Genomic DNA, 18332 nt, shown 5'->3' with positions numbered 1-18332 from the left:
TAACTCACTGCTACCAGCAGGTGGAGACTGAGATCAAACTTGTATATCAGTACAGCTTCCCCTCTACTGATCCAGTCTTTCTCAGTCTCTGGTAGCAGAGTGGTAATTTCGGCTCCCCTCTTAGCATTGTTGGATTTTTGTGTTTGGACTCCTGGTTCCCCTTTTTGTGCAGGATAGAACTTGGATGGGTCCTGTTTGGGGATTCATCCAACCTCGGGGGTCTTGTGCTGGGTCCCTCCCCCCACCTCCCATATTTTTGTAGAGGTGCCTCAGCAGGCGGGCTGGCCCCCTGGTTGGTCAGCCCTCCAGCTTGAGAGCCGTGGAGTCTGTTCTGATTGAAGAAAAAAAAACAAATCCTGAGGTGTGCCGGTCTACAGGGCTCATTTCCCTGTAAAACTGCCTGTTTATTTTGTGTTTTTCTCAACTTACTAGCACTTTTTATTTCAGCTAGGGCATTTTCCGGCACAATGAGCACTTTTAAAGGACTTTTCAGATGCAGTAGGCCGTAGGAACTTCGATTTTGGCGGTTTCGGTCCTTTTTCAGCGGGAACATCCTCCTTACTCTCAGTTACCTCAGGTGGCCTTCCCCCTGTTCTGGTAATAGGGTCCTCTGCAGGGGCAGGGAGTCCCTTGGGGCTGCCAGAGGTCTTTCCCCCTTAATTTTTGTTAGCACTTTGAAAATCTTATTTGCTGGCGGTAAGAGGTTCTGTGTCCACTCCGGGGGGGGGGGGAAGGGGGAGTTATCCTCGACGTATTTCCTGGCGCGGCCCCACACAGTGGCAGTTTTCCCCCCTCTACTCCTCTCTCATCCAAACACCCTTGGGATGAGGGTTTTTATCCAGAGGAGCAAGATGTTATTGATGAGGACCTGGACCTTCCAGGATTCTCTTGGGGGGTTGGATTTCGCCCACGAGGGGTTCGAGCACCCCACAGCTGACGAAGATGCGTCTGTGGTGCGCATTTTTCAGCGGGATGAGCTTCATGAGTTAATTCTGCAGGTCTCCTCGGATTTGCACTTTGAAGACACCGTGTCAGAGCCCCCGCATATGGTGGACCCCTTGCTTCAGGGGATATGCTCTGCTTCCCACACGTTTCTTATGCTTCAGGATATTCGGGATCTTATGCTCATACAGTGGCAGGTGCTGGAAGCCCCTTTTACGCGCTCTATGGCCTGCCTGTATCCCATTCCTAAGTGGATAGGGACACTTTGAAGTCACCCGTAGTGGACGCGGTGGTCTCAGCCATTTCTTAGAGGCATACCGTGCCTGTTGAGGGCGGTGCGACCTTGAAGGACCCAGAGGAGCATAAGTTGGAGTCCCTCCTTAAACAGAGTTTTGATGTGACAGCTCTGTCGGTCCAGGTGGCGTTGTGTGGCGGGCTAGTGGCTGTAAAGAGGTGAATTGAACCTTGATAAACCGAGAGGTTGCAAGACTTGATTTGGGTGCTTCTTATCTTGCGAGCTTCTGCCAAGTCTTTGGACTTTGGAGTGGCGGCACGCCATACCTTGTGGCATCGCGCTTGGTCGGTGGATTCGGCATCCAAGGCTAAGTTGACAAAATTTTTCTTTTTAAAGAATCTTTCTTGTTCGGTGTGGACCTGGACAGGTTGGTTCAGACTCTCACTGATTCCACAGTGCCTCGTTTGCCTGAGGATAGGCCTAGGCTGCTGGCTCGAGCTGGCGCTGCTTGTGGGCATGGGTGTGATTTCCGCCGCTTCCACTCAGGTAGAGGGGTTGCCTCTTCTCCATCTTCTGGGCTCTCTAGAGGCAGATTCTTCCTGCGCATACAGTCCTTTCGTGGGGCCCACCGGGGTGCAGGTAGCGACCCCGCCGGGTCCCCTGCTGCCCGTCCTGCCCAATGACTCCTTGCCCGTCTTGGTTCCGGTGGGCGCACGACTGCAAGAATTTTATCCAAAGTGGACAGACATCATGTCCAATCAGTGGATTCTGGAAATGATTCTAGACGGCTAAGCTCTGGAGTTTGCCTGGTCCTTGTCAGACTGTTTTCTAGCTTCTCCCTCGCAAGTAGTGTGGAAGCAGTAAGATTTTCACCAGACCCTTCAAACACTGTTAGATCTCCACGCAGTGGTTCCAGTTCCCCCACAGGAGTGGGGCACAGGTTGGTACTCGATTTATTTTGTGGTGCCAAAGAAAGAAGGGACCTTTCGACCCATCCTGGTTTTGCAGGGGGTCAACAGGGCTCTTCATGTGCCTTCTTTCCGCATGGAAACTCTGCGGTTGGTGATTCTGGCGGTTCAGCCGGGGAGTTTCTGACCTCTCTAGATCTGACCGAGGCCTACTTGCACTTTCCCATTCGGGCCTCCCATCATCACTTCCTGTGCTTTGCAATCTTGGGGCAACATTATCTGTTCTGTGCACTTCCCTTTGGTTTGGCCACGGCTCCGCGGACTTTCACCAAGGTGATGGTGGTTGTTGTGGCGGCATTGCAAAATGAGGGCATTCTTGTTCATCCCTATCTGGACGACTAGTTGATTCGAGCTAAGTCGTTCCAGGAGAGCATTCGGATCCTGGCTCGGGTGCTGGAGTTTCTGCAGTCGCTGGGATGAGTATTCAACCTTGCCAAAAGCTGGTTGTCTCCATCTTAGCACCTGGAATATCTAGGGGTCCTGTTCAACACCTCCTTGGGGAAGGTCTTCCTTCCAGAGGCCCGGATAAGCAAATTACAATTTCAGATTCGCCTGCTTATAGCATCCCGGTGTCCTCAGGCAAAGGGGTCGATGACGGTCTCCCTTGATATAGTGAGGTGGTCATGGGCCCACATGCGTCCTTTTCAGTATGCTCTTCTTCGGAGGTGGTCGCCTCAGAGGCACAGTCTGGATCCCCTATTCCGCTTCCAGGCTTAGCTCGGGGCAGTCTTCATTGGCTCCAGAACCCCCATCTTGTACAAGGGGCGAGTCTGGACCAGCCGCAGTGGATGGTGCTGCTCACAGATGCTGGTCTTCTCGGTTGGGGAGCTCAGTGTCTAGGTCACTTAGCTCCGGGCACCTGGTCCATGGAGGAGGCTTCTTGGTCAATCAATGTCTTGGAGACCAGAGCCATCCGTCTGGCATTGCTAGCCTTCCAATCCTTTCTGATGGGCAAGTTAGTCAGGGTTCTGTGGGACAATGCCACGGCGGTGGCCTTTGTACATCATCAGGGTGGCACCAGGAGCACTTTGATGGCACAGGAGGTGACTCTGCTCATGGTCTGGGTGGAGTCGCACCTTCAAGAAATATCAGCATCCCACAAGCCGGTGTGGAGAATGTTCAAGTGGACTTCCTAAGTCATCACGTGCTAGATCCCAGAGAGTGGTGTCTAAGCCCGGTGGCTTTTCCGTTGCTAATGCAGTCTTGGGGTCAGTCCCTCATGGACTTGATGGGCACAAGTGTCAACACCAAAACATCATGCTTCTTCAGTCGTCACAGAGACGGTCAGGCCGAGGGTCTGGATGCTCTGGTTCAACCATGGCCAATGGAGGGGCTGTTGTATCTGTTCCCTCCGTGGCCATTAGTGGACAGAGTTCTTCTATGCATAATTCGCCATCCGGGCCTCGTGGTTCTAATTGACCTCGACAACTGTGGTACGCGGATCTGGTGAGGCATCTGGTAGCGGATCCTCTTCCTCTGCCTCTCTTGGACGACCTTCTAACTCAGGGTCCCATTCCAATATTCGATCCGTGTCCCTTTTGTCTTACGGCTTGGTTCTTGAAAGGGGTCGTCTAGGTAAGAAGGGGTATTCAGATACAGTGATCTCAACTCTCTTGGGGTTCTGGAGGCTTTCCACCTCTCAGGCTTATATGAGGGTTTGGTGTCTATTTGAGGAATAGTGTGATGCGCGTGGAGTGGTCTCTTTTCACGTCTACTTCTTCTTATGTACTTCGTCAGACATGGTCTCCAAAATTGAACATTCCAACTGGGGCCTCACCCATGTCCTGTACAGAGGCATCAACACCTTCTTTCTTCTACTAGTTACGCCTTTCTTTACACAGCTTAGCATCCTTCTGGCAACAGCCACTGCCTTGTCACACTGTTTTTTCGCCTTTACATCTTCAGACGCTATCACCCCAAGGTCCCTCTCCCCATCCGTGCTTATCAGCCTCTCACCTCCCAGCACATTCAGTTCCTTCCGATTATTAATTAATCCCCAAATGCATTATTCTGCATTTCTTTGCATTGAATTTTAGTTGCCAGATATTAGACCATTTCTCTAACTTTTGCAGATCCTTTTTCATGTTTTCCACTCCCTCCTCGGTGTCTACTCTGTTACAAATCTTGATATCATCTGCAAAAAGGCAAACTTTCCTTCTAACCTTTCAGCAATTTCACTCACAAACATGTTGAACAGGATTGGCCCCAACACCAAACCCTGAGGGACTCCACTACTCACCTTTCCTTCCTCCGAGCGACTTCCATTAACCACCACCCTCTGGCATCTGTCCGACAATCAGTTTCTAATCCAGTTCACCACTTTGGGTCCTAACTTCAGCCCTTCAAGTTTGTTCAAGAGCCTCCCATGAGGAACCGTGTCAAAGGCTTTGATGAAATCTAAGTACCGTATATACTCAAATATAAAACGGGATTTTTGAGCCAACAAATTGGCCCAAAAATGGGAGTCTTGGTTTACATTCGGGTCAATGCCCCCTCCCAGAATTTATTTTTCATGCTGCCGCAAGGTTCTGCCCCCGCCTTCCTCCCTGCCCTAGCCCCCTGTCAAGCATTGCACCAGCCCTCTTCCTTCCTTCCCCCCTCCTCTGTCAGACTCTGCCCCCAACACCCTTCCTTCCTTTCCCGTCAGATTCTGCATCCTCCCTCCCTGCCCTAGCCTCATAGGTACCTCATCTTGTGATCTGCGGTGGAGGTGCAGTGGGCAGGAGTGAACTTTCCAAGTTCCTGCCCTGCTGTTAACCGGCTGCTGCTGCTTGGTACTGAGAAGCATCCTTACTGGCTCCGCGAATTCTTACGAGAATTTGACAAGGAATTTCACAGATTAATTGTTTATTGAGTGAATATGGTGGTGAAGAGGGGACAGAGGGACAGACTGAAGGGGATGCAAGGTTGGGGAATATTGGACATAGTGATGGAGAGACAGATGTGAAATGGTGCTGGAGAGGGGTGATAGGAATGAGTATGGGGCCGGTGGGCAGTGGTGAAAAACGCTGCACATGATCCCGGGGATGAGAGAGGGAGAAATATTGGAGTTGAAGGGGGGCCAGAAAGGAGGAAGGGAGGGGAGATGTCAGACCACTGGAAGGAGGAGGGGACGTGTGTGAGAGCTTGCCCATAGTGACTAATCAGTACAAGTACTTTTTAAGTATCTAATGTTGTATGAAAAGTTTAAATAGCATTCCCCCCCCTTTTTTTAAAAAAATTAAAATAAAATAAATAAGGAGTTTCAATGGATCGTTTTGTACTAAAAGAAAGTTCCTCTGCTTCCAGAGAGGGCTCTCAGAACAATGTGCAACTTGAAGGGTCAGATGAGCCATCTTCATCCAAAACAACAAAAAGCTGTGATCATGAGCACTTAAATGTGTCACTGCCACCAAAAATGAGAAAATATGATAAAATGTGTTTATCATATGGATTTGCCTCAAACCTGAGCATTTCTCCATTACCTCTGTGCTTGATATGTGGTGAAACATTATTAAACCATTCAATGAAGCCTTCTTTGTTAAAGAGACACCTCTATGCTAAACCAAGATTAAAAATTCTTTTTTCATCCAAACAAGCCCAGGTCTCCCATTATACTATAAGAACAGTGAAAGAGACAGCGGTGACGGGGCGGTGGAGGGGACGGCAGAGACAGGGACGGGGCGGTGAAAGGACCAGCGGGGACGGGGCGGTGCAGAGGATGGTGGTCCAGGGACGGTGACGGGGACAGAATTTTTCCCTGTGTCATTCTCTAGCCCACCGGAAGGAGAACTGCCGAAGGTTGAAAACTGAAGGAGCAAGTGCAGCTCCAAGAAGACTGTTGAGGTAGTGGGGGGGAGGAGCAGGAACGCTAGAGTGCCAGCGGCAGCAGCGGCAGATGGACAGGCAGAAATTGGTGACCAGGCCGCGTACCCCCAACAGGCAGTCCATGTACCCTCTAGGGTACGCGTACCGCGGGTTGAGAAACACTGATTTATATGATATGTTGCTCAGTGGATAGCCATAAAGTGGGCTAGTATACTTAATTTGCTTTGTTCATTTTTGTCATATTACTAAATGTATTTGATATACTGTAGTGCAAATTTAAAAGCAAATAATAAAAAAATGAAATGCTTTCCCTGAAAGGGGTAGTCTGTCTTTGTGTCTCTTGACATACTTACTGAATGCATCCAATCTCTCCTCTTTCCACAGATTTATCTCCCGCAGCCTCCTCCATGTCCAAATCCACTCTTCCACTTAATGTTGAAGTGCTGGAACCGGGATATAAAGGACCGGCCCAACTTTGAAAGCATCCACCACTTTCTAGTAGAGCAACTGAACTCCAGTGTGTAGGACTTGGCACACCATGGGTTTTAAGATGTGGATGTTTAGTATGCAGAGACTGACTCCATTGTGTCTTTGCTAGAAGAGGCTTTCCTTATTCATCTTCTGTTAGGCTGCAATCTCTTGTAATGGAGTTTTGCCCCATGGATTACTCAGTGCCGTAATGTTCTACAGAGAACTTTGCTTTATACTATTTGAGTAACTCAGCCTTCTGCTCCTCAACAGGCTTCCTGGAAATACTGAAAGATGTACTCTCTTCCCCTACACCAACCCCTGGTTTAGGTGTTTAGGAAAGAATCCTGGAGGAAAAGAGAGCACTGTCTACCATCATCACAAGGATCAGAAGAATGGTTGACATTGGAAGAGAGACAAGATGCACTGAGATTATCAGAGAGGGAGTAGCTCATTTCCAGGAGGGCTCTCTCAGGTGGGGAGTAGGTGCAGAATGAAATGTATTGCAAACAGCCAATGGCTTTCCACCAGTGGAAGCCAACTTTACAATGCAGTATGTTAGCAGCACATTCTGAAGAAGTGGCTTAAGCAACACCACTAAATTTGTTTGCAACATGGTTAGTACATTTTGTATGTGTGTGTACATTTTGTATAGCTATCAGATTATACATATATAGATTGATATGTATCCACACAAATTTGTAGGGGCAGTATATGTGTATACAAATGTATATGTATAACTTTCCCTCCGTTGAATTTTCCAGCAAAGGATTCTTGCCCATTCAAGTAACAATCATGACTGATGGAGGTCACTAGTTATCCAGTGGGACCAATATAGTGTGGGGTGAAGGTATCAAAATGGTATTTGCATTAAGAAACTCTCCTTAGAAATGGAAACAGAATGCCGTAATTATTATGAACCAGGAGCAGTTACTGTTGCCTTCATAGAGGGCAGGAATAAATCTGTAAAGTTACATGATGCTGATTTAGCTAATAATAGGGCTTGTTAGAAGATCAAGGTTTTAGTTTTATTATCAAATACTATATATACATGTATATATATATATATATATATACACATGTATATATAGTATACAGGGTATATATATATATATATATGTGTGTGTGTATATATATATATATATATATATATATATATACAGGGTGCCCAGAAAAGCACTCCTTGATTTTAAATGGTTACAAAATCAAAACTTATTGGAATGTGTTTTTGAAAACATGATAGCAAATACATGTCCCAAAAAGCATGGTTTTCAAGATCTTACACGGTCGCTTGCACTTTCACCCTTATAAGATGCAATTGGTGCAGAAGTTACAACCTTCAGACAATGCAACGTGACAAAATGACCAGGTGTTCCTCAAGTAGTCCCCGAGATCACCAGACATTACTATTTGTGACTTTTTCCTTTGGAGGTACATGAAAGACAGTGTACATACCTCCACTACCCGCAACTATGGATGATCTGCAGGAACGCATCACTGAAGCTATAAATGTGATCATGCTGGATAAGTTTCGGAAAGTCTGGTCTGAGCTCGATTATCGCATCAATGTTTGCCAAGTAACAGGTGGGGCACACATCAAGTATATGTAATCAACAGATCCCATATGAAATTTTATGAGTTGATGAAACTGTAGCTTCAAAGGTAAAAGAATATTCCAATAAATTTTGTTTTTGTAACCATTTAAAATCAAGGAGTGTTTTTGTGGGCACCTGTGTGTGTGTGTGTGTGTGTGTGTGTATATATATATATATATATATATATATACACACACTGTACATATATATATATATATATATACTGTACAAACAGAGTGGGCCAAAATAGGTATAGAGTATTTATTCATTACAGTCAAACCTTGGTTTGTGAGTGTTTTGCAAGATGAGCAAAACACTCCAGAAAATTTTAACTCACAAAACAAGCATTGACTCGCAAAACGGGCAGTCAAATACGCACAATATATGCGTTTCACGCTGCTGAGCACATCACGCACAATTTACTCCCAATTCGGACTTTCCAACCCTGCTGCCCCACGATCTCGGCGATGTGCTCGGAGCTGGGCACTGGGACGCTGCAGAGCTGTGAGGCCCTCCACTACTACCACCGTTATAGGCCTGGGAAAGTATGGCGAACACCGCCTGTGGGTTTACCGCTTCTGCTCCACACAGCAATGCCGCACGGGCTTCTTGCACCTTAAAGGCAACAGTGAGCTGCAGCAGTACCGAGCCCATCCCCGGAAGCAACGGCAGCTGATTAGACATGAGCAGCAGTACCGGGGAGCCACCCCGGCTACGGTTCTTCTCCTCTTCCTCCTCCTCTGGTGGCTCGTTGTCTTTCTCCTTTTTATTTTATACATTAGTTTTTGGGTTATTTTATACATTAGTTTTTGGGTTGTGCAACGAATTATCTGGGTTTCCACTATTTCCTATGGGGAAATTCCCTTTGATATACAAGTGCTTTGGATTATAAGCATGCTTCTGGAACGAAATATACTCGTAAACCAAGGTACCACTATATTTCTTTTTATTGTACAGGTATTGAATAGGTATAATAAATTGATTGTCCTACAACACTTATTTTACCCTATGCTCTTGTTTGCTTTTGTTCTGGTCTTTAATTACTTGTAAACCGAGTCAAGCTCCATCAGGAGATGACCTGGTATATAAATCGAAGACTAGATTAAATTAGATAATACACTACTGAACAATAATCAAGTAAAAGCAAAATGATGTAACTGATAGAAAAACTTCACACAAATGTTATTCAAGACACCTGTACAATAAAAAGGGCTGTTGAACAATTTTCAGCCCAACCAACAAAGTTGGGGCAGTCTCCATCGAGGGCTATACACTTAGTCCATTGATTTTCCCCTTTTTTTGTTCCATAGTTTTCTGACGGAACTAAAAAAGTGAAGAATCACTGGGCTAAGTCTATAGCTCTCGATGGAGAATGCCCCAACTTTGTTGGTTGGACTGAGAACTTTTTAGTGGCTCCTCGTATACCTACCTTTGGCCCAACCTGTAAATAAAATAAATAGGTAGATAGATAGATACAGGTAGTTGTCAACTTACAATCTGCCCAACTTACGACTGTTCAACTTAACAACCAGGCCTGACCACTGCAGTCATTCTCTCTCCCTCTGGAACCAACGTAGGCTTCCCCCTGGGCCAACCTAAGACTGGCATTCCAAAAGGGTGAATCGGGGCAGGAGTGATCCTCTTACACTCCTGCCCATGCAGTCTCGCTGAAAAAATGGCTGCCGTTCCTGCTGCAACCTTGCAAGACTGCCACAAGATTTGGCAATCTTGTGAGGCTGTCATGGGAACACACAGCAGCCATTTTTTGGCTTACAACCAAATCGGGTTACGACCAGTTGGCCGGAACTGTATGTAGTTGTCATTCAACGATTACCTGTATACGCGTGTGTGTGTGTGTGTATATATATATATATATACTGTATGGCTGGATACAGTTGCTTTTACTAATTTCTGACATGATTGTGTGTCTGTAACTCATCCACTTGTCTCATACCTGAGACTGGATATGTTTGGTTTCCTATGGGTAGAAGGAGTACTATGTGTAATTTTCATTTATAATTGATGTGTGTGGTTTGTTTTTGGGTGGGGGGGTTCTTGTATTTTTCCCACACTGGATTTTTTTTTTTTTAATTGTACAACATGAATGTCAAGGATTATAGAAAGGTCATTGTGTAAAAATGGCTCTTCAGTGCCTTACAATTGGGAGATGAGAAAAGAGAAATGAGCAGATTATTGAACTGTGTTACTGATACTGGACTACTTTCACAATATTGACTGAATAATCTTATAGACAGAATGAATTGATATGCAATGAATTTTGCATGATTTCCCTTTAAAAAAGTGCCACTTTGAAGGGAGGGGGCAGGGCTTGGGTGTCTCTTGCTCTTTTGGAGATTACTTGCATATTGGAAGTGTAACTGGATGCAGGTCTTTACCAATTAATTTCTGACATATGCTAAATATTCTATCAAAACCTCGGGGAAAATTTGATTGTAATTGCCGCATTCTCAATTATATTCAAAATATAGTGCTAGCTTATTCTTGTAAATACACCCATCAGTGTTATACCATTATTCAAACTTTTAATAAATGTTTAATAAATAACACCCCCCCCCCCCCCCATTTTTACAAAACCATAGCACAGATTTTAGTGCTGGCCGTAGCGGTAACAGCTCTGATACTCATAGAATTCCTATGAGCATCAGAGCTGTTGTCTGTGCTACCGTTTTGTAAAAGGGAGGAAAATTATTAATTATATAATGTGCTCAGAGCTCCTTCTCATAGGTCATAGATCAAAGACCATAAAGACCTGTGATATAGGGACCAACTTGCAGAGAACAAACTGCTACAGAGTCAAACTAATTTCAACACAAGGCCTCAAACACCCAAGGCACTACTTAAACATTTTTTCGTCCCCTTACAGGGGTGATGTGTTCATCATTGGTCTTGTTAGGCAATGTCCAATTTGGTATTGATTCTTACAGACAGGCTCAAAGTTCAACCAATAGTGTATTTATAAATTTGTATAAAGAAGAGCACTTAGCTTTTACCCGACAGCTGCCCAACCGTTTTACTTTACAGTTTCCTCAGGGGCTGTGCCTCTTCAATCATGCACGCATCGGCCTTAAATTTTTGCTTGCTTATTTTCAACTTTATGAACGATTCATGCTGCGCCTAACAAGACCAATGATGAACACATCACCCCTGTAAGGGCATGAAAAAATGTTTAATAATAATAATAATAACAGCTTATATACCGCAATACCGTGAAGTTCTATGCGGTTTACAAAAGATTAAGCAAAGGTACAAATTGACTGACTTCAAGAGGGGAAGAAGAAAGAGAAGTAATTAGACAGGAAATTCATTGTTGAGGAGAAAAGTGATCAAAAGGACAGTAGGTCACTATTGAGAGGAAAGAGATAAGTGGATCAGTTGTCAAGATGTTTTAGGAACAGGTGTGTTTTTAGACGTTTCCTAAATACCTCATAAGTAGAGGGCGAAAGTAATTGTTCTAGGTCTTTACCCCATGATGCTGCTTGGTGTGAGAGAAGGAATTCAAGGTGTTTTTTCAGTTTGCAACCTCTCACTGGGGGGGAAACGAAGTTGGAATGTGAACTTCTCTTGTGTCTGTTGGTTGAGAAGGAGAAAAAGTCAGTAATGTATTTGGGGGCAAGTCCATGTAATGCTTTAAAGCAGAAACAGGCAAATTTGAACTTTACACGTGCCTTCATCGGCAGCCAATGTAGCTGCCGGTAGTAGGGTGTCACGTGGTCAAATTTTTTTAGTCCAAAGATTAGTCTGACTGCCGCATTCTGATAATTGACTCTGTAACAGTTTGTTCTCTGCAAGATGGTAAGTGGTTTTGTTTTTTTTAACGAATTGGAGTTTTTCCTTATCTTCCCATTCTGTTGCTAACCTTATTTTAAAGAGGTTTTGTATAAGTTAAAGAGCCCTTGTTCCAGTATGCAAACAATTTTTGATGCAATGAATCCTGATGAATCATTCACAGGTCCAGAAAGCATTTTGAAGTTGCTCCATACATGAAAAGTTCGAAAATCCCATGAATAAAATCAGTTTCCTTATAGCAATGATTTTTCCCCAAGTGTTTCAGAGGATACATGCTGGGGATGTTCTAGTATTTTTTAAGGGTCTGTTGTACAAAGTGTAATCTGCGCAAATAAGGCAATGTATGTCTTCAAGTTGACCACTGACCCATGGCTGAATGTATAGTAAGGAATCCTCCCTGTGATGTTTCAAGGCAGAGTACAGGAGTGGTTTGCTATTGCCTTCTCCTGCACAGTGTGTGGCTGCTGCCCAACATAGGGCCCTGCAGCCTCTGGTATTCCCCAGTGATTCCCCATCCAAGTACTAGCCAGAGCTGACCCTGCTTAGATTCTGATAGCAAGAGTGGCCTACCCAGGGCAGCCAGGCCGTAGACAAATAAGGCAATACACATACCAAATTATTGAACTCACTATTTATTTTAATTACTTTCTGTGGACTGAACCATTGTTCATGTTAATAGCTTGCTCTCTTGTAGGTTGTCTTAATAATTTGCCCAGAATGGTGAGAATGGTGTTTGAACTATTCCAAAATGGAGCAAAGCCTTCATACCCTAAGGAATTGACCAGTAGGGATATTATTTATTTATGTTTTTGGATGAAAGCTCTTGTAGTGTAGAAGTGAATTATGATCAGTGCTCTTCCTATGTAATTCTGTAGAAAATCCCATGTTAGGTAAATATGTAATAGTTATGTCAAGAAATTGTATCTGTGTTGAATCCCATTTACTGTACTCAAATGTTATGTTTGGATCTACCCCATTATTGTACTGCAGAAACCCCTGCAGTTCATGGATCCTTGCCATATCATTATCACATTATCAATAAATCTTTTCCAAGATATGATATTATTGGTATATTGGCTAATATACACAAATTTTTGTTCAAACTGTTCATGTATAGGCAGGCTATGGATGGAGCTACCGTAGCACCCTTTAGTCTGCAAACAGGAACTCATTTTCAAACTCAAAATAATTATGAGTAACCATTAAAGTTATCATGGACTCTAACATTTCTAGTTTGTTGCCTAAAATAGGCAACTGCTGTGTACATCTGGTAGCACTATAGAAATAATTAATAGTAGTTTTAACTGTTCCAGATATTGCTTAACCACCGGTACTGCTTGTGTTTGCAGTGATAGTTTCCCATATCACAGGTTCTAATGGTCTATAGTCTATGACCTATGAAAAGGAGCTCTGAGCACATTATAAAATTAATAACTTTATTAAAATTTCATTACAAGTTTGAATAATGTTATAACATTGATGGTGTGTTTACAATAATAAGCTAGCAAAATGCTTTGAATAGGCTAAATATTGACATAAATTTGTCATCACAGAGAGAAGGGAGAGGATGCTCCCATGGAGCATATAAGAGAGCAATCACTCAGCCAAAGGAATTGCAGGGGGGCTACACATTCAGACTTCCATATTCATATTCCCTCTTTGACTATGTCACTATTAGTAACATTTTTTAAAAAAAACTAAGATGTCTAAAACAAAATGGCTTAAATCGGCACTTGGATATCCTAATTGCCAGGACTTCCAAGTGCCAGTTTTTTAAATCATCTTTCTGGATGCATTGCAAGGTGTTCTACTCACTGTACATCCAAAACTAAAGAAGGACGTGTTGGAGGTATGCTCTGGGCAGGTTTTGGGAGTACTTAGACGTTGATGTCTTGCGGCAATAATCAAACATTTCCCAAGATGTCCTGGATGGAACTTAGATATCCAGATGATCACTGGAGGGATTAAGTAATGACTCCACCCCACACTCACCCAGTGGTCACTGACCCCCCCCCCCACCCCCCTAAAATTCTGAATGAAACAGTACATATCTATCTCTAGAACAGCAGCACCTGGTATAGGAAAGCCTAGTAGAGCATCACACAGGTGGCTTAAGTAGGCTGGTGGATGGGCCACTGAGCCATAGAGAGGACGACCTAGGCTCATAAACCATTCTAACTACTATATTTATTGTGGAAAGTATGAGGCCACCCAAACCCATCAAAATCATACAATACTGCCATATACAGTAAGTGCCACCTGCAGTCAAAGGGCTATTGGGGTGGTAAACAGGTGGGTATGGTAGGTTTTGGGGGAGTTTTGGAGGGCTCACCATACATTATATAGGGATACTGGTGCGATGTACACCTGGCACCCTTTATGTGAATTTCACAGCAGTGCCTTCTAAGGTGTCTTGCTGCTTTGTCGAAATGTCTATACAGCCAGTCCATTACAATGCTGGCCCCTCCCACATCCAAATGGTCTGGATTTGGACGTTTTGCACTTGAATGTTTCTGTGATCAAAGAGTTTAGGAGGAGCTTGATCAAGATGGCTGCCTAATGGAGCTCTGAAGAATGTCGTCGTTCAGATTTGACATTTTCCTATGGCGAAAAGGAAATCTTAACTCGGGTTTTTCAATCTGAACCCAAGTCTTCAACTACATTCCTAGTCTGAAGGATGCCTTTGTGGAGCAAGGACCTAGGCCAGGTCCGGAGAAGAAATCCTCAGCTGGAAGTGGGAATCTGGCAGAAGATCCCCAAGTCTCTCTTGAGGCAATCAGCTTATCTCCAGAAGTCTGGAATCCACCAGTATAGCCAAAGCCCCTAGCCATGTTGTTGGGTGCTGCTTGAGAAACGAGCGAGGCAGATTTGCTTCTTTGCTGTGTTGCAGGAGAAGAATCCACAGTACAAGTGGTAAAGGAAGGAACATTGCTGCTGCAATAGAAGGTGGTATACTGCAGGCTAGAGAATGACACGGTGACAAAATTCATCACCATTCCCATCCCTGTGGATAACCACGGGAAACCATCTCCATGTCATTTTTTAAGGAGAGAAGGTAGAATTAGAGTATGAATGGGCACAACCACTGACCCTCAAGCCCTTCATTGAAGAATGCTGGTGTAGAAGGACTGAGGTTGAAATAGACATTAAAGAATGACACAGGATTGTTTCCCACAGGATGGGAACGGTGATGAATTCTGTCACTGTGTCAGGCCAAAGAGGACATCCAGATTTTAGCTGCTGATAGAGATACTTTTGGATTTATGACAAGTGAAAATATGGGATCTCAGCTGAAGTTAACCCCTTTGGTAAGACCTTCAGTGTTTTATTTAGAAACTATGTGGGAGGCTATCTCATCTTTGCAAGTCGCTCTGGGGACGCAGATACAATCATTAACTTCTCACTGTAATGAAATGCTCTCTGAAACTGCACTTTTGAAGTCGAAATTTAAGAATCAGAACAAAACCGTTGAGCATGCATCTAGATTAGAAATTTTGGAATCTCAGAGTCAAACCTGGATTAAAAAACCGTAGGCATATTCATTTTAAATAGGAAACTTTAGAAAATGCTGTTAGATGACAGAACCTCAGGTTAATTAATTTTCCTAAAGCTTATTCTGCTTCTGCAATTGATGGCGTTCAAAAGATATTTATCTGAGGTATTAAAAATTCCAAAAACTTCTTATCCTCCAATCTCCAAGATATATTATCTACCACAGGGGAAAAGGAAAATTGCCTCTATCCAACAAGGTCTCTCTGTAGACAGTTTGGATTTGACTAATGTGGAGAGATCAGATGTGGAGGCAGTGACTTCGGGTACACAACTTATTCAGTTAGCACTGGACTCTGACCGGGATTGGTTGGTAAACAAATTTTAATTTCCAAGATGTGTTGTTTATGAATTATAAAATTTGAATGTATCCAGATGTATCTAAGGTCATGCAGAAAAAGAGATGGCAATTTTTATTTTTAAGATCTCAAATCTTGCAAATAGGAGCGATGTTTGTACTTAGATACACTCAGGGCAGGATTAACCAATAGGCCAAGGATGCACGTGCCTAGGGCCCAAAATGGTCAAGGGGGCCCAATGAAGGAGGGCATCAACATTGTTTTTTCCAAACGGCGATGGGCCCCTCCAGCATCAATTGGCAACGTGGCCCCCCCCCCCCCCCATCAACAGAAAGTAAGACAAGCAAGCAACGCGGGTAAGAAAGGCAACAGGAACTGTAATCGTGCAAGCGGTGCTGCTTGCCCAAAGCTTCCCTCTGACGCAGCTTCCTGTTTCTGCTTGGGCGCATGGTGGGGCGGAGCAGGGGGGCCCAGTGTTAGGGGCCCTTGATGAATTAATCCTGCCCTGGATACACTTGTAAATGTGTGATTACCCATTGAGGTAATGGATGTCTTTTTTGAATCTTCACGGTCAACCAAATTTATTTCTGGTAAAGCAGTCGCTTCTTCTAGTACTCCTCTAGGATTGCAACCTCACTATTCGCAATGAGTAACTTGGCCCTAGTTAGGCTCTGTCAGCTTCCCTCGTTTTGAATTTATGTAAATTGAATTAATAATGTCTGTCTTTTCTTAAGCTCCTTCTCCATTTATAGTAGACTAACAGTGCATAATATAATTTTTTCTCTTTCCTCATATTATGAGATCTTCTTTATGTAAATGGAGAATATTGGGTTTTTCTTTTAAGCTGAACTGTTTATTTCTGTTATGATGTTTCTTAAGTAAAACTAAAAATTACATTTTAAAAAAAAGAAGAAAATATCAAATAAAGTTAGGCCTAAGGTTGGATGTTCTGTCAGCCAAGACATCTAAATAGGCAATTTTCAAAAAATAGAATTTGGATGTCTAGCGGTTTCACTGGTTTTGAAAATGGGCGTTTCTTCTTCCATGACTTTGTACGTCTTGCGGGAAACATCCAAAGTCCTATTGAAAATGCCCCTCCATGTTTGAAAAGTTCCCCTGACCAGCAGCAGTATGCACATATTGTCAGATAAATTGTATGTGAAGTTCTCTGGGAAGTAATCATGTTTGGAATTATACCTCAAAATAACTCTTCCTTAGTGAATTCAGTTGGGCCTCAGTCAATATGATGTCTGACATACTAGAGAACCAATTCAGTACCATTCCATAGGAGGTGATATATGAACATAATGGCCTTTAGGGGTCAGTAAAAAGTGACTGGACAGAGGCCCAGGCAGAAGTGTGGATGCTAATAGTGTTATCTTGTCATGAGTTTTTTTAAAGTTGAGTAAATGACAGCAGGAAAAGACCAAACTGAGTGTCCAAATTGGCCATCCAGTCTTCCAAATTGAGATTCATCCACTTAAGATAGTTGGGTTGGGTGTGGGTATTGTACACATATATCGGTTTCCTTTCCCCTCACCCCTAAACTTGTCTTTTATCTGATCTCTGAATCTGTTTCCCACCAGTGCCCTCCATAACCATCAAAAGAAAGACATTTAACTAACTGGGATTTTATAATGTTTTTATTACTATATACTGTATACTCTAATATAAACTGAAATTTTTGTACCAAAAAAAAAATATGGGGGACTCAGTTTATATTTGAGTCCTCTGGTCTGTGCTCTCTCACCCTCTGCCCCTGCCTGGACTTGTGGGCCTGCCTGAAGCCCTGGTGGTCCAGCGGTAAGCCGGGACAGGAGTGATCCTTCGTGCAACCTATCCTGGCCAAATCTAAACCACCCTACCTCTTTTACCCCTGTAGACCTTATCTTTAAAGCCCCAGTGGTCTAGCGGTGAAGCTGGGCAAGAATGATTTGCCTACACTCCTGCCCTGTGAGAGCCGCAATCAAAAATGTCTGCCATGAGTTCACATTGCAGTCTTGCAAGACCGTAGGAACTCACCACAGGTATTTTTGATCACGGCTCTCAGGAGTGTAGGAAGGTTGCTCCTGCCCCATTTCACTGCTAGACTACCAGGGCTTTAAAGTTAAGGGAGACGGGGTGGTTTAGAGTCAGCCAGGACAGGATGCGGGAAGGCTCTCTCCTGACCCAGCTCACTGCTGGACTACTAGGGCTTCAGGCAAGCCTGTAGTGGGCATCTAGGGCTGGGTAGGAAGGGAAGGAAGGAGGGCTGGGTGCAAAGCAGGGCACTTGAATATAAACACTCTCTTCCTCCCCCAGTTTATATTTGAGTCAACCTTTTTTCCTCCTTTTTTTTTTTTGGGGGGGGGGGGAAAGGTTACCTTGGTGTATATTCAAGTATGTACAGTAATATACATAGGCTGAAATAAACATTCTCAGTGTTTGTATTTGTTGTAACTGTTAGCTGTGTACTATATTTGCATATTAATAGGTATGTCAGCTTGAGCTCTGATAAATGAAATCTAATATGATCAGTACTAGGTGTTGGTCTAATGAGAACTTTTCTCTTTGCATCATATTGACCCCCAATTTTGCAGCACTGTATTAGAATATTTTTTCAGCTCTCTCCTGGGGACACAACTAGCTAATGTTTCAGGGTTACAACAATTAATATGCATGA

General features: G+C 43.7%; 1 protein-coding gene across 1 annotated transcript in view; it reads left to right on the top strand.

Moving 5' to 3' along the window:
• LOC117367913 (discoidin domain-containing receptor 2-like) overlaps nucleotides 1-10601 on the top strand; it is a 235372-nt gene extending 224771 nt beyond the window's left edge. Inside the window, exon 17 of the mRNA XM_033961001.1 lies at nucleotides 6337-10601. Coding sequence (XP_033816892.1) covers nucleotides 6337-6477 — 141 coding nt within the window. The 3' untranslated portion in view covers nucleotides 6478-10601. The remainder of the gene's footprint in view (nucleotides 1-6336) is intronic.
• Nucleotides 10602-18332: the final 7731 nt, after the last annotated feature.

This window comes from Geotrypetes seraphini, chromosome 10, assembly GCF_902459505.1.
Source record: "Geotrypetes seraphini chromosome 10, aGeoSer1.1, whole genome shotgun sequence".
NCBI lineage: Eukaryota > Metazoa > Chordata > Amphibia > Gymnophiona > Dermophiidae > Geotrypetes > Geotrypetes seraphini.
The sequence above is the reverse complement of the archived record's forward strand: the minus strand, read 5'-3'. Positions and strand labels throughout refer to the sequence as shown.